Source organism: Acromyrmex echinatior, chromosome 3 (assembly GCF_024713525.1).
Source record: "Acromyrmex echinatior isolate Ae372 chromosome 3, ASM2471352v2, whole genome shotgun sequence".
In the NCBI taxonomy this organism is placed as follows: domain Eukaryota; kingdom Metazoa; phylum Arthropoda; class Insecta; order Hymenoptera; family Formicidae; genus Acromyrmex; species Acromyrmex echinatior.
The window spans coordinates 8,961,107-8,977,360 of NC_141854.1; the positions used below are offsets into that span (position 1 = coordinate 8,961,107).

The 16,254-nt window shown below is 31.3% G+C and overlaps 3 protein-coding genes across 6 annotated transcripts; all 3 read left to right on the plus strand.

The window, feature by feature from the left end:
- The first annotated feature begins 231 nt into the window (after positions 1 to 231).
- On the plus strand, positions 232 to 2,163 carry RNASEK (Ribonuclease kappa). The gene is made up of 2 exons (XM_011056545.2): positions 232 to 550; positions 1,480 to 2,163. The coding sequence occupies exons 1-2, from the start codon at positions 482 to 484 to the stop codon at positions 1,708 to 1,710; spliced, it is 300 nt and encodes a 99-aa protein (XP_011054847.1). The 5' UTR covers positions 232 to 481; the 3' UTR covers positions 1,711 to 2,163.
- A 149-nt stretch (positions 2,164 to 2,312) lies between these two features.
- LOC105146354 (major facilitator superfamily domain-containing protein 12) lies at positions 2,313 to 6,032 on the plus strand. 3 transcript variants are annotated; one of them, XM_087404093.1, is made up of 8 exons: positions 2,313 to 2,844; positions 2,998 to 3,489; positions 4,019 to 4,226; positions 4,308 to 4,516; positions 4,604 to 4,966; positions 5,070 to 5,226; positions 5,327 to 5,448; positions 5,534 to 6,032. In XM_087404093.1, exons 2-8 carry the CDS (start codon positions 3,183 to 3,185, stop codon positions 5,635 to 5,637), a joined length of 1,470 nt encoding a protein of 489 aa, XP_087260219.1. In that variant the 5' UTR covers positions 2,313 to 2,844; positions 2,998 to 3,182; the 3' UTR covers positions 5,638 to 6,032. The 3 variants fall into 3 exon arrangements, with proteins under 3 accessions (XP_087260219.1, XP_087260220.1, XP_087260221.1); XM_087404094.1 differs by having other exon boundaries at positions 2,313 to 3,489; positions 5,301 to 5,448; XM_087404095.1 differs by having other exon boundaries at positions 2,313 to 3,489; positions 5,304 to 5,448.
- Positions 6,033 to 9,184: 3,152 nt separating this feature from the next.
- LOC105146353 (serologically defined colon cancer antigen 8 homolog) lies at positions 9,185 to 16,207 on the plus strand. 2 transcript variants are annotated; one of them, XM_011056539.2, is made up of 9 exons: positions 9,196 to 9,942; positions 11,075 to 11,212; positions 12,109 to 12,439; positions 12,558 to 13,335; positions 13,725 to 13,963; positions 14,535 to 14,646; positions 14,857 to 14,974; positions 15,498 to 15,574; positions 15,656 to 16,207. In XM_011056539.2, the coding sequence occupies exons 1-9, from the start codon at positions 9,737 to 9,739 to the stop codon at positions 16,108 to 16,110; spliced, it is 2,454 nt and encodes an 817-aa protein (XP_011054841.1). In that variant the 5' UTR covers positions 9,196 to 9,736; the 3' UTR covers positions 16,111 to 16,207. The 2 variants fall into 2 exon arrangements, with proteins under 2 accessions (XP_011054842.1, XP_011054841.1); XM_011056540.2 differs by lacking the exons at positions 15,498 to 15,574; positions 15,656 to 16,207 and adding an exon at positions 15,221 to 15,355 and having other exon boundaries at positions 9,185 to 9,942.
- The last annotated feature ends 47 nt before the right edge of the window (positions 16,208 to 16,254 follow it).

The following is a 16,254-nucleotide window of genomic DNA, read 5'->3' on the forward strand; positions in this document are numbered from 1 at the left end:
TCCGCGATTTGGCGCGCTTATCGCTGATTAGCTGGCGCCCACTGGCGTCCAATTGGGTAAATTTAATCAGTATGCGGATAGGTCGCTACGACCTATCGACATATCGCTGGCACTTCGAGTGATTGTCGAGATCATTGGTCTGTTCGACTTGCTTACACTTTTTATACTTAAAATGAGATAGATATATATTTGGCACTGAAAAGCGAGAGAGCGAAGATGCTGAATGTAAAAAGTGTAAGCAAGTCGAACAGACTTCATTAAACGTCACATGATTACAAACCCTTATCGCGGTGACCGAACCCATATCGTCAGATTGTCACGAGTGTTATTCGACGGACGATCAGCCAAGGGTATTAGCAAATACTGATACCTAGATCATCTCGTTCATATTCCCGGTTAATTATCAAGAGTTCGTGTAAAACAACGACGAAGTCGCTTGATTAAATTTGATCACTCCGTACGAACGATCTCGTCGAGCAGGATGAAGGTCTGTGGGCCCAAGTACGCCTTGTGCGGTTTAGTGTTGTCTGTTTGGGGCATATTCCAGTTGGTGAGAGAAAAAGATCATGCTTTTATAAATATATTTACTTAGAAATAAAACGTCTTGATATCGGAGTTAACTTCCTAGAAAAATTCATTGAAAGCAGCTTTTGCAGCGTTTGTTACGTTACAAATCTTGTCGTTAAAGTGCCAGCGCAAATATAACAGAATCTGCTGACTTGATGGCAGATTGATTATAGAAACCGAATGATTTCGATTTTAAATATAATTTTTTTTAGCTGAGTCTGTACTTCTATCTTTTCTCTTTTTTTTTCTTTAAAGTGAAAAGTAAGAGAATCAAAATAAATCCTGTAAAAAATTCAGCTAAAAGGAACAAGTCTATAGACAGATTTTAGTTTTCATTAGCAATCTTCTATTGAATTATGGCTGCGTTTCATTATTCACTATGACTGCTAAAAATTTATCTATAGTTTGCATAAGTATTGGAATTTTATAATTAATGTAATATAGAATATGTAACTATAGATTTTCAGTATTTGCAAAATACAACTTGTACAGCTTCATTAGCTACATTTAGTAAAAAAAGAATCTTTGCAACTATTGTAAGATTTTTTTAACATGATTAGTTCTTGCTCTTAATTCCTTGCTGAATCTAAATGTATAACTAATCATATAAAAAAAAATCTTACAATAGTTGCAAAGCTGCTTTTTCTATAGAACAGTTATTGACAAAATGTAAACTTAATACTGATGCAGTTAACGTCAATCTGTTATAATATTAAGATGGTATTCATAGTTTGTTCTTTTAAGATTGTCTTAAAGAATGTCTTAAGATGTTAATACTTTCTAATTGGTCACAACCTCTTAAGACTGAACATAAAACGGTCTGAAATATAAGATCCGTTTATGAATCGAATCTAGTAAGCTACATGCTATATATCATGTTAACATCTTGTTATTGGATTTTTTTGTCCTTAGCTTTTCATGGGAGTATTTTTCTACGTCCGGAGCGTAGCATTGGTAGAGGATCTGCCATTGGAAGAACTGAAGGAAAACCTCACCTCAACAGGTGAATTCTACAAAGTGGTGGACCGAGGATATACGCAGAATGCATACAACTGCTGGATTGCTGCATGCATCTATGTCCTCACTTTCCTTTTCTCTGGTCATCAGTTCTATCTTAATTCTAGATCGTCCCTTAGCGTATAAATACACGGATGTTATGCAATGATGTTACTGTGCATCTGATTTGTAATAATGTACATCTAGAAAACATCTTGATTTTAAATTATTTTAAGGCTGCATTATACAGTTATTCTACGATCAAGTTGTTATCTAAACACAATATAATATAGACAAAATGCCTGTGTTCCAAGTGTTTTTATAAATGCAGAAAATGTATTTTTTTGCCACATATGTGTATATTTATATTTCCATGTATTAATGTGTAATATATATATATATATAAATGTATATATATATATATAAATGAAGCTGAAAAAAGCAGAATGAGGTTGGAAGATTGTGTAATTTTTGTAGAAGTCTTACTATAATGCCAGAATTTGTTTTATTCATTGGTAGTAATATATTTTAATAAGTTCTGCTTATATATTGTTACATATATATTGTTAATATGATAAAATAAATTAATCGTAGATACCATGATAGCTGTTTTTTCGACTAGGTAAGAATTGATTACTCTGCAACATATTTTTTAATTTCTTTGACCGCGATCCACACTCGCAATCTTCGTGAGATTATATTTTTGTTTAATATTTTATAAATGACAAAAATGGAATGACTCAAAATGAGCGTTATAAACATGTTACGTACATGAATTGGACCACGTACGTGATTTAACATTTATGGTTGTTCAAAAATTTATAATTTGCTTGCGTTGCTTTTGTGCGAATTAGGCCTATTCTTATTGTTGAATGTTTTACATGGTTCATCTCTCTTCCTTTTTTTCTCCACAAAGAAAAACAGAAAAAAGAGATGCAAGTTCATTTGAAAAGAATAATAGGCCTATTATTTCAACCAATTGGCCTCACTTTGCAAGATGAAGTTTTATGTGAAGTTTCAGCTTTTATCTTAACAAATTTGAAAAAGGAGCATAGCACTGTATCTCACAAAACGAAATAAAAATTTATAAATCGCAAGAAGAATGCAGGTGAAACAGTCCTTTAATTATCGCTCTTCTATAGCGGCAAAAGGCGTACATATTGAAAGAATGAATCACATTAATCACATGACTGCTCGTATCTGTCAACGTAATATCATTAGTAGCCTACATAGCCTAATAGAGTAGATGGCATAACATAACCTTTTGGGGAAATTTGATAGGTTAGGACTGATGCCTTCTTTATCTCAAACATCTTTGACTTTGATAAACAGGCTGATTTTCGTTAGTGTATCGTCAAAAAAGGAAAACGTGACGTGACAGCTCGTCGTATAGCAACGTTCTTTTGATTCTTCATCTCAATGTTCCATTTTTAGGATTTACAAGTGTATGATACATTTGACTCATCGATGACACCACGACTACATTCTTTAATTAACAAGTCATTAGGGGTCTGATGTTAGAGACTTTTCCCTTTCATCTGCGAAATACCTTCTGAGAAGAGGAAGGACGCAAGTCACACTTAAAGCCAACTGTTTATGTTTGATAACAATCTGTCAGGATGGAACCTGGGACGAGCAGCTCGACGGATGATTATGTGGAAATAATACGGAAATTGCCTCTTTATTTGAGATTAGCCTATGGCACAGGTCATGTATTAAATGACATCTGCGCTTCCATGTGGTTTACTTATTTACTGGTCTTCTTTCACCTGGTGCTTGGATTTGATCCGACCTTGGCTGGCGTTGTACTTCTCATCGGCCAAATAGCAGATGCCTTGGTCACTCCGTTTGTTGGTTTTCAATCTGACATAAATGACAACTTTTGGTTGTGCAGATATGGCAGAAGAAAAACCTGGCATTTGTTAGGTATTATTTTTAAACTTGCTATCTAAAATTTTTATCTTGTTTAGTCTTGTTATTATTTTATGTAACTAATATTAAACTGTTGGTAGTAAGCTAGCAATTTGCCAGTAAGAGCAAGTAGGTTATTAGCATTAACTGCATCTACATTAAATTAGTGTTCTTTATTAATAGAGTCTGCTGACTGATAGTAGGAATTGAACAGAATCTGTCGTTTTATAATCATTTATATAATATCCATTTCAATGATTAAAAAACGTAATAAATTTTATTTCGTTTCTACTGCTAATTCATTGTCAATTTATATCTTTATTAGCACAATACTTTAATATAGATGTAATTGATGCCAATATGTCACAGTAGTCTATAGTAAATTTGCCATTGCATTTTGTTGGCAAATTCCGTTATAGTTTTGCTTATATTTCGACAAAATCTATAGTAAACATTTTGTAAAACATTTTATTTTCGATAGATTTATTTAGTTATCTAGATATGCTTTTGTTTCGGAACACTGTAATAATTATTTACTTTGCAGGCACTATTTGTGTACTATTGGGATTTCCTTTCATATTCTCGCAATGTCTAGGCTGTGAAAATGCACATCAATACGCACAGCTAGTTTATTATGCTGCTTTTGTAGTGATTTTTCAATTTGGTTGGGCAGCGATACAAATATCACATTTGGCCTTAGTCCCAGAGCTTACGCCTGCTGAACACGAGAGAACTGAACTTATAGCTGTAAGGTAATAGTAGAAGAATCATTCAGAAAAAAATAACGTTTATTTAATGAAGATAATATGTGTAACAAAATTCTATCACAATAGGTTCACGTTTACTGTCTTCTCTAATGTTCTTGTTTACTGTATTATGTGGGGTGTACTACATGTAACGAGTGATGAATATGATGTTCAGATCGGACCTAGTGATATTCACAAATTTCAAAAAGTTGTTTTAATTGGATTAGTAACTGGATTAGTTACATCCATTATATTTCATGTTGTTGTTAAAGAAAGTGCTAATGGCACTGCTAATGGTAACAATTTTTAAATATTAATATTATACGTACATACATGTACATAGATATATAATATGTAAAAGTAAATAATTGATATCTTTTTAGGTAGCTTTATGCATAGGAACGCTAGAACAGCATCAGTATTATTGAGAGATGTTAGAATGTATCAAGTAGCGAGCGTCTATATGCTTACACGCCTATTCATTAATTTATGCCAAATTTATATACCTCTGTACTTACATGAATCATTGAATATGCCTGCGACATCTTTGGCTTATATACCATTGACAATGTATCTAAGTAGTTTTTTAATGTCTTTAATCATAGAGAGGCTCAATACAAAATGGGGTCGAAAAGTCGCGTATTCTATCGGTGCTTTACTTGCGATATGTGCCTGTATTTGGATACAATTTGGTAATGGTGATATATATGTTAAATATCAAATCTATGTTGTAGCAGTACTACTAGGTAATTTATGTAGAATTTTTAATTAGATAAAAAAAAATAATGCAAAGTTTTATAAATTTAAAAAACTAAGAACGCCTAACTAATTTAATTTATAATGTTATAGGTTCTGCTGGTGCAATAATGTTAGTGACTAGTCTTGGTGTTACTTCCGATCTAATAGGAAAAAATACTGAGAGCGGTGCCTTCGCCTACGGAATTATGAGTTTTACAGATAAGCTTAGTAACGGTCTGGTGGTTATGTTGATTCAGTATTTAGTAAAGTTAGTAAGAATATTTAACACACATAAAAATTTGAATTAAATTTTTTATTATTTAAAAAGTCATAAATTGAAAGAAGTATTGCTTTAACTATATTTTCAGACATTGTTCATCTGATTATGTTAGTTATTACTACAGAGACATTCTTACATATGCCTGTGGAGTATCCGCGATATTTGCTTTACTGATGATTTTATACATCAAACCATTCTCACGTACTACGGGTATGTTTAGAATGCATTTGTTTGTATTTTAGTGATAATAATCGTAAATCAATATTTAATCATGTGAATGTAAAAATTATTTTAGTTTTTGATACGTTACGCAACGATGATGATGAAGGTTTTATAGAAACTCCAAATGCAGTTGATGGAAATTCTTCTTCAAATCAATCTCAAGCCAATATACATTGATGATATAAGTAGTACTTAATTTAGTTTGTAAATTACTTAGCTCTAAAAAAAAATGGAATGTAAAGACATTGATAATATTAAAAGAGGAAGAATAATACTTGCTATTGTAGGCTGCAAAGCACAGCGCTGTTTATGTTACACTATTCTTGTTTCACGTCCAATCAATGGACGATGACGATAGAATAACACAAATAGCGCTGATAACGTTTCTTCGAACATTATGTGATATATAGTAAGCAAACTACTATCTTTTTTACTTGAAACTGTTAATATTATAATTTTATATATTTTAATAATATTGAATTTTATTTTATGTTCTATTAACGCGAATTTCTTATATTGTAAGATTATTGTAAACGATATTTGAATTAAATATATTAAAAATTTTTAATACAGTTATTATATCTCAAAATCTTACATCTCAAAATCATATGGAATATATAAACATTTGTTATGTTTTTTTAATTTAAATAAGATTAAATCTAAATACGTATATTATGACTGTGTTTGGTTTTGGCACTTATGCGCTGCATGTAAGTTCCATTCTATCTTTTTTTTACAAGTAAAAGTAATAAACATAAAAAAGTAATAAATATAGAACGCATGAACGTTGAAATCGAATGCAAGCTATACTTTAAAGATAAGTGCGCTCATTTAGTTGTGTTCGTGTATTATACTTTGTCACGCAAAGAGAAAAAGAGAGAGAAGCTTGTAATGTCATGATTTAATCTAAAGCTACGTTATTATGGAATCAATTACTTTATTTTTGAATTAGTTTAGATTTACTTTTCTCTTGTCTTATATATATTTTTAAATATTTTGTTTCTTCTATTTATTCTTCATGTTCCCAATCATAATTATTATCCCAGTATTCAAAATAAATTAGAATTTTGAATTCGGTAATTCTCAAGAAATTGAAATAGATAGAAATAGATTCGTGTAGTCATTACCGAATCCAAAAGTCTGCTTTTTCTGTATTTTTCGTACTAGGATGTATTGTTTCTTAATATCATAATTTAATTATAGAGTTCAAAAATTAAATATCTAAATTAAAATATTAAATATAATAATATAAGAGAACATTTTTCTTCATTCTATAATGGTACAAAATTTATTAAATCTCGAATCTTTACAGAGTTTATTAAAGTTACTTCAAGATATAAAATTGATCGTTTATATCATATGCAGTCGACGCTCCTTACTTGCAGATTTATTATTCACAGATTTGACCAAGTTAGCGCTAAATTTATTTCTGAAATATTTATATATTCCTGAAGTCCCACAGTAATAATTCAAAAATATTTCGATATATTTCGAAATATTTATAGAATGTAAAAGCAATATTTAAATGATCGTAAAATATTTTATGTATGTATAATACATGTCATTACATATTCGAAGAATATTCCACATATTTATATTATATTATGAGCATTTTGATTACATTGTATTATAAGCATTTCTATAATCGTATTACGAATAAAAGAATAAGTCTGATAATTTAAAATTTTCATAGTAAAAGAGCAGTAGGTTCATTTATTTGAATCTTTTTTGCTTGTTCTAGAAATACGTTTCTCATTTTTTATGCGTGTATTGATCTCTTTAATGGTCTGCGCTCTTACGAAAAATAATCACTGCAGACCAGATATTATAATCCGTGTAGTTACTGTAATCCCGTATAAATTACTATACACGACGGATTACATGCGTGTAGTTATTGTACAATACAATATAAATATTAGAGTCGGCAAACTTTTGTAGTAGAAGGATTACACGCTAATAAAAGCACTACAGAGTAGATTATACGCTTGTAATTATTGTATCACAAAAATGGTGAACACATAGATGCTTGTAATATATATATGTAGTTATTGTAATATTTATATTATTATTATAATATTACAAATTATATGTGTATATAATACCTAGCTAATGATTCTTTTCCATAAAGGTATATTAATTTTTTGAATTTGATTTAAATTTTTAGGAATATCTTTTAAACTGCAGTTTATACTTTTAAGTTTAAATTATATATTTTTGAAAATCAACTTTTTCGATTTTCTAGAGTAGATCTGCTTTACAACTATATAACTCTTAGTTGTCCTTCATAGCATGTGATAAATATTTATAATTCGTACAATTTTTAAAATTGCATACAATTTTTTACATAATTTTTCTTTAATTCTAATAAAGTACTCGAACAGAAATAACAAATTGTAAATTAAAAAGTAAAAATATTAAATAAAAAAAAAGAACAAAGAAAAAATTAACCAGAAGTATAATTTTATCTATCCAATCTATCCAATCTATATTACAGCTTCAATCTATATTACAGTATTATGAACTTTTCAATTTTAATTTTATTTCACAATTTTAAATTGATTAAAGAAAGAGAACTAAAAAAACAATAACCGGCTTCCGTTTAATACGAATTCCTATTCTTATAAATTATTACTATCTTCAATTAATGAAAATTGTTCTGTTCTAAATTGTACTTACCCGATAAAAAATTTGTCATGTATAAATACGAATATGTATAAATATGTATAAACATACATAAACACGTATAAATATTCATAAACATGTATAATTATATTAGGTGTTGGAATTAATTCGTAGCGTTTTTAATGAAAGAATGTTATTTATTTCACATGAGCATTAAAAAATACATTAATGAAAGTACTTCCCATCACTTGTAAAACGCTACGAATTAATTCCAACACCTAATATATGAAATATGTCCATATTCATACATGCTTTTTCTTTTATAAAATTACTTTCTAGTATAATAGAAATAATAATAGTAATGTTTTCACATTACTATTATTATTTCTATTATACTAAAAAGTAATTTATTAAAAATAATTAAAAAGATAATTTTCGCACTATTTATTTTCAAAAAATCAAGTTTGAAGAAATGTAAAAAAATTATTTATGTTTAAAATTATATATAAAATTATGCATAATTATGTATGAGCAATTTTTTTTACATTTTTCCAAACTTATTTTATTTTAAAACAAACAATGCAAAAATTATTCCTTCAATTTTTATGTTTTCACATTACTATTATTATTAGGTGTTGGAATTAATTCGTAGCGTTTTACAAGTGATGGGAAGTACTTTCATTAATGTATTTTTTAATGCTCATGTGAAATAAATAACATTCTTTCATTAAAAACGCTACGAATTAATTCCAACACCTAATATTTCTATTACATTAAAAAGTAATTTTATAAAAGATAGAGAAGGATGTATGAACATGTATATAGACATATTTCATATATACTTATACATGTTTCTACATATTTATGAACATTTATGCGTGTTTATATACACATTTATGCGTGTTTTTATATACATTTATACATATTCATACATGAAAAATTTTTTATCGGGTAATAAAAACACATATAGGATGTGTTCAGGATTAAGATGTCATTAGTCATTATTTGTGGTGTCTATCCTTGTTTTAGCACGTCTGATGAACGATGAAGATAAAATGACATAAATAACGTTAATAGCGTCTCCCCGAACGCACTCATAATATTCTAAATATTTTATTAACTTTTGAACATTCTATATATATTCTACTATTCTAATATACGGAAAATTTGGAATCAAATTGAAATTTTATGATATATTTAGCTTTGTTTCCATAAACATTGTCATCGTCATTGCGCATTTGTTGATCATTCTGTTTCCATAGGAATTCTAGCGGAGGATATCAGGAAACGATATGAAAAATATCAGGAAACGATAGCGTCAGCATTTGTCTACCCTCGTCTGATCATTACTGAAGGTATGCTTTATCATCAAGGTATGCCCCAGGTTAATAAGTCACGGAACGCGTACATGTCGGTGATGGTACGACGACGGTACGGTGCTACTTGTCCCCGCCAAGGGGTCTATAAAGGTAGGATGGTACCATCGCACGCGATCCACCACCAGGCTCCTCCAGTTACAATGTTGGAGTGCCGTTCGATTTTCTTCGTCGACTTCTCCCGACTGGGAGAAACGTATCATCGATTGGCCGACCGGCGTGCGTTCTTGAGAGGGTGAAACGAAGAGTTGCTTGATAAAGGGTAGAACGCGCTCAGAATGCTAACGACGAACAGCTCCTATGGTTGCCGCGAATGTCACCCCTTTGTACCTGGCAGTGTGACGAGTATTGTGACCAACGGTAACCCGAGTACGACACGTCCAAAATTCTCTCCAAGAATCACCACTAAATTGAAAACATCACCTGGTATAAGTAGTTACACGGATCCGGCTTGCGTCGCGCGTATGAAGCGCTTGAAGAATAGGTAAAGTTGGAATATATTTATTAATTTGTCTATTTATTAGGAGAAAGATTGTCCTATATACGTGTCTGGTGATGTAATAGTGATAAATGTTATTGTACTAAATATTATTAGCACGGAAGTAAAAGTTATGAAGTATAATATAAAAAAATTCTTTAATTTTTGGAACTTAATTTCCAAAGTTAATTATGTCCATTAATATATATTATATATATGTGCGCGCGCGCGTGTGTACAACACACACACACACACACACACACACACACACACACAATACTTACATTTTGGACATTTATTATTCGGTTGGCTATATACTTACAAGGAGAGATTACATTCTGCTCTTCACCGATTTTGATCAAACTTGCAGCGATGTTAGAGGAGCCTACCAAATGAATACCTATAAAGCTTTTCTACTAATGGGTCTTAGAAACCGATTAATGAGTATTTAAAAATATACTAAAAATCTAGAAACAGTCTAATATCTTGGAAAATATGCATTTTTTAGAAGAATGTCTTAGACAAAAATGATAGGGTTTAATAAGGTGTATTTACTGGTTTTATTGGTTTGACTTTGAGTGGCATTGCCAAAGTCAAATCAAGGTTGACGATGCCTCCCAAAGTCAAATCAGTATTACTATAAGTTTGATCAAAATCGGTAAAGAGCAGAGCGTAGCTTCTTCTTGTTAGATGATCAAGGATACAGTCAACGCGATGCTACAAATGCTTTAAAGCAATTTTTGATTGGTCAATTTGTAAAATTCTTTTTTCTAATTGATCAACCAAACGCTTCAAAGCATTTGTAGTAAGACTTTGACCGCAGCCCAAATCTGTCGAAAATAAATTTTGCGAAAGTTTGCAACAAATTTAGACAACTGATGTTAACAAACGATGATAGAAATATAATAGAATCTGTTAAGAGAATAATTGCTAAATGTGCTATTTTATATTTATTTAAAATTTAAATGATGTATTTTATTTAAATTTACGAAATCATAAATTCTGTTAGTTTTTACTGACTAGCAGCGAAAATCGATAAATTCTGCTAACATGAGTTTAATGCTGACAATTGATGCTAATCTACCACAATATTCTGAAATATTTGGTTAATTGTGCGAAAGAAACAATTATTTTGTAGGAAAACAAATGCGTCTTCAAAGTTGGATCTAAGCAAAAGGAAACCGGCGGATTATATGGAGCTGGCATATAGGGACGCTATTTCGAAACTAAAGTATTTGTTAGCTGAGTCGTACGCTCCAACGGAAATGTCCGCAATGTGAGTTGACAAACAAATAAAATTATAAATGATTAAATTATTAATGCTGCAAATAAAATTTAAAAAGAGATAAAATAATAAAATCGCCCTGGCGAAAAAAAATTTTTACGAATTTTTACGAAAAGGTACAGAAAAACTACACAGATTAAGACAAGATCTTAGAAATTCTTAATTTTTCGTAGATATTCGTAGTGAGATGTAGGGTGAGGTTTGTTTGTCTTAAAAATTCTTAGTTTTTTGTAAATATCTTTAGTGAGATATAGAGGCGTTTAAGGGTGGATTTCTTTTTCAAAAAAACAACACCGTTCTATGTCTCCTACAAATATATATGAAACATTAATAATTTCTAAGATCTTGTTTCAATCTATGCAGTTTTTCGTAAATCTTTTCCGCCTGTGCGCATATACATATTTTACGATAAATAAAATTTGGAAAAGATGGATAGAATTGTGGGAAATAATTTTGTATGAATATTTAAATGAACTTTTATTTTAAAAAGATCTGTTAAAATTTAATTTTATGCCGACTATATAATCATATCGCTTCTGTATTATATTATTTAATAGACTCTTTTAAAATATTACTTTCTCCCCCTATTTTCCTTTTGCTCTCTATTTCTCTCCTGAATTATTCCATAAATCTGTTACTTTTGATTATTTTCCACGTATTCCATTATATGTATATATATATATATATATATATATATATATATATTAGGTGTTGGAATTAATTCGTAGCGTTTTACAAGTGATGGGAAGTACTTTCATTAATGTATTTTTTAATGCTCATGTGAAATAAATAACATTCTTTCATTAAAAACGCTACGAATTAATTCCAACACCTAATATATATATATATATATGATAAAATATCAGATGAAAACAATTTCCTTATAGGAAGCAACGAAGTGTTCGGAACATATACAAAAGCAGTAATCCCCGAATTAGTGAATCTGGAGAGGATACAGATGATCAAAGTATGATTAGCGATAATTTTCGAAGGAAGGATCTCTCTAAAAACACAATTTTAAATACTTTTCCTCTCTCGAAAACTCTTCAATCGTCAAAGGCATACAGTAATATAGCATTGTCGAGAGCCGATCTTCAGTCTGTTCCTCCGGAGTTAACGTCCTTCATTGAAAGGCAGGAGGATTATATCGAACAATTGGAACGAGAGTCTCAATATTGTAGAGATGAATTGATCAATCTGTTGAGTAAAGTTCGTGAGGTATAATTTTTTTTTTCAAATCAATATTAGAATATTCAGGTATCCTAGCTATCAGAATAATGATGAACAGAACATAATGACATTTTTTATCATTTTCAATTACCACGATTTTTCATAGGTCGTAGCTGAAAACGAGGCATTGCATAGCAGAAATCAAGTTGCATTGTCCAAGTGCGTTCTACAGGATCATAAAGATCACTTTGGAGCAAACCACGAATGTCACAAGCAAGAAACGAGCGGCCATGTTGATAACACATTAGAATGCAAACGTGAGAAATCCTTGGAAGGACCCAGTATAATATTTGAGTCGAGAATTAGTGAGCTGGAGGCGCAATTAACCCAAGCCAAACTGGAGTTACGAAAGGCACAGGAGGAGAATCAGGCAAATTTGAAGCGTTTGTTCGAGAGTGGTTCAAGTGAGAGCAATGCTGAATTAAAAGCCGAATTGGATAAGGCTTTACGCGCCAAGTACGAAGCTGAAATGAAATTAGAGGAATTGCAGAAGCTGCTGTCGGTTGCGCGGGATAAAGAGACCGAAGCGACACAGAGAGCGAAACGATCTATGGACGATAGGCATGAGATCGAGTTTGAGAGGAATCAGAGTGAGATGGAGATTCGAAGATTAAAAGATGAGCTGGAGAGGCAGCATGAAAAGCTACGGGAGGCAGCCCAAGACGCGAATAGACGCATAACTGACGAAAGGCAACAAGTGGAACGTCGATACAATCAGCAAATCGAGCAACTTACTGCCGATATTGCAACCCATTGGGAGACCACTAACAAATCGCAATTAGAGTCTGAGAAACAGCGGCGAGAGATAAACGAACTGAGAAGAGAATTATCTCAGAAACAAAACGCTATGGATAATCTGAAGAAAGAGCTGCAAAATAAAATATGTAAGTTTATTGATATGTATAATGTCAATATGAACTAATACAAGGTATTAGTGTGTGATATAATCAAAACTTTATTAAGCAATTACGTTTCGACCCTTGTTTCGGATCCTCTTCAGTATATAAATTAATGTCGCAAAAACAATTAATTATAAGTAAGATCGCATTATGACGACTGTGTCCAATCTTAACGGAAAGTTGTACATCAAATTGACAGATTTGCTATAGAATACAAATGAAATATTTTATTATCTTGACAGAGAGTCATGTCTTAAGATAACTTAAGTCACCTATATGTAACTTGAATCAGAAAAACATAGATAAATATTAAAAATTTTAAAAATTTAATTATTTGTGCAAAATTGCAAACAAAAAAATATTCTCGTGTTTAGCAACTTTGCAGAGTGATTTGAATCAAGCTTTAAGCGAAAAAGATGCGGCGGAACAAGAAGTCTTGACTGGTAAACTAGCGACTGAACGAAACGATAGGCAGGCTCGTCAAGAGCAGAACAGATTACAGGCAGAAATAAATTCGTACAAGCAGCGTCTGGAAAGAGCGGATGCTGATTTGGTACATTGTAGACGAGAAAATCTACGACTGTCGGAACAAATTGCATCTTTGGAAAAGGAGGTAAATGTTTGAACATGATTTTAACTAATCAATACTTAATTATATTACGTGTATTATTAGCATACGATGATCAAAGTTTTCGGAAGTTTTATGTAATTAAAAAAATAAAATTTCTGTATTTATTTTTATATTTCTTTATTTTTATTTTTATTTTATATGGATTTTTTTCGTTGTTTTTTTTTCATTATCTTCAAATTTTTTTTCATTATTCAAAAATTTCCTTAAGCATTATGATAGTCTCAGTCGAACACGTTTGAGTAGATTTACAAAAAAAAAAAAGAAAAAATAAAATTTGGCACATTTACGTTTTTTTTAAATATTTTTGTCTCAAAATTGCCAAATTATAGACAAAAAAGTTTCTGAATACTGATATGATACTTTGGACTAATATATGGTAGACTCTTTCATAACATAACACTGCAGATTTATAATATTTAACAGTATAATATTGAATTAACTCCAATACGGAAGATTTAAATCGCGGAAACTTTTGATAATTAATAAATTAAATAATTATTGAAATTTTAGCAAAATGCAGTGTTATAAAATAAAGTCTTTTATACCTTTTCAGATCAGTATGAGTAAAATTATAAGATCTGAAGAGAATCGTAGCGAAATTACGCCTAGATTGGAAAACGAGAAGGAATTAACGTCCATGATAATGGATATGGAGACTAAACATGGTAAGATATCGTCCTAGGTATGCCTATGTTAGGTATATTGTCCGTAAAAAGTGTAGTATTTGTTGACAATGATTTTGACTTAAGAATACTGTCTTTATATGTGTGAGAAATCGGCATGCCTGACACTATATATGCCTAGCATAGGCGGAGATTGAGATTTAAGTCAATTAATATAGCTAACAGGCTGACCAAGGCAACCAAATTTCGCAGCTGCCACGGTAGCGGGCCTAGAAGACGCCTTGAGTAATCAGGCCAAGCTCGTCTCGAGATTGACCACCGAATGCCAATCTCTCACACAGCGTTTGGAAGCTAACAATCTTAAACACAAGTATATTCTTAGTCCGACTTGCGGAAACCGAATGAAAAGATATAACGCACGTAGCTTCAGGCTGTCAGACGTTTCCTTAGTTTAGTTGTTTCTTGATTAGTCATATATCTGAAGAAGCGCAGCTTAATTTATTAGAGTATATTAACACCCGTTATTGAACGCGCGTTTATTACGATGCCAATATTAGTATAGATAAGAATGCACCACTTCCCATTATATATATCTAGGGCTATTCTGTGTTGACAGAGGGGGTCGTTGAGAGAGATGTGACAACGGTTGGGCAAACCGCTTCGCCTTCGAGCAAGAAACGTACCGTTAAGGTTGATCTAAAAGTAAAAGTAATTCCAAAAAAGAAGTCCGACACCTCCAAAACATCTCTATCAGCACAGTAATAGCGAGAGTGTCCTAATGAAAATAACAATTATATTATTATGCTCGATGTGACACTGATTTTCCGCTAATAGTCAAACTTAACTTTTAACCCCATATCTGTTAAATCATATCTGTTACTCATTTATCACAGGGAAGAAATGGCCGACTTACAAAGCAACATAGAAAACTTGTCAAGTAAAATACAAGGAAGCCTTGTAAGTCACGCAGGTATTAATTTTTATTTAATTCTTACGTAAATCTGTAATTTAAACGTACATCGAATGTTGAGTGACAAGGATTACTTTCCAGGAGGAATTACTATGGAAACTAACGATGGTACTGGAGCTTTTCATTATAACGCTACGATGGATTCAGTAGTCTCGCCACATACAAATGGATCAGGTGCTCAAGCGTCGCAAATGGTACATCAAGGATATGACATCGCGAGCGGTCAAAAAATAGTGGGCGAGGAGTCAGAAATATATTCTGATGCGCCGAAGAGAAACGATCAGATGCAAAGCAACTTAATGCAAAATAACTTTGCATCGGATATGGAAACCGCAGAGATGTATCAGCAGCAAGGAGACGCACAAAATAACGAAGAGTATCCAGTGAACGATTCAAATATGGAAACTTACATGATGGAGCATGATCAAAATCAATATGAATACGATCCTTCACAATATCCAGAAGAACAGTACGTTAATGACAACCAGTTTAATATGATGGCAGACCAGACGGAAAACAATCAATCTTCGACGTAGTCAATCACACTCTGCACTAATATATTCTGTATTAATGGCATACGCACATACATATAAATATACTATTCATGAATAAATACATGAAAAATAAATTAAAGATATGTTAATAGGATAATGTATAAATTAAGTTTATAAAATTTTCTT

Coding starts and splice junctions, on each gene's coding strand:
- RNASEK (XM_011056545.2), top strand. CDS start 482: ATGAAGGTCTGTGGGCCCAAGTACGCCTTGTGCGGTTTAGTGTTGTCT. Junction 551..1,479: donor TTTGGGGCATATTCCAGTTG/GTGAGAGAAAAA, acceptor TTTTGTCCTTAG/CTTTTCATGGGAGTATTTTT.
- LOC105146354 (XM_087404093.1), top strand. CDS start 3,183: ATGGAACCTGGGACGAGCAGCTCGACGGATGATTATGTGGAAATAATA. Junction 4,517..4,603: donor TGCTAATGGCACTGCTAATG/GTAACAATTTTT, acceptor ATATCTTTTTAG/GTAGCTTTATGCATAGGAAC. Junction 4,967..5,069: donor TGTTGTAGCAGTACTACTAG/GTAATTTATGTA, acceptor ATAATGTTATAG/GTTCTGCTGGTGCAATAATG.
- LOC105146353 (XM_011056539.2), top strand. CDS start 9,737: ATGCTAACGACGAACAGCTCCTATGGTTGCCGCGAATGTCACCCCTTT. Junction 9,943..11,074: donor ATGAAGCGCTTGAAGAATAG/GTAAAGTTGGAA, acceptor ATTATTTTGTAG/GAAAACAAATGCGTCTTCAA. Junction 13,336..13,724: donor AGAGCTGCAAAATAAAATAT/GTAAGTTTATTG, acceptor TCTCGTGTTTAG/CAACTTTGCAGAGTGATTTG.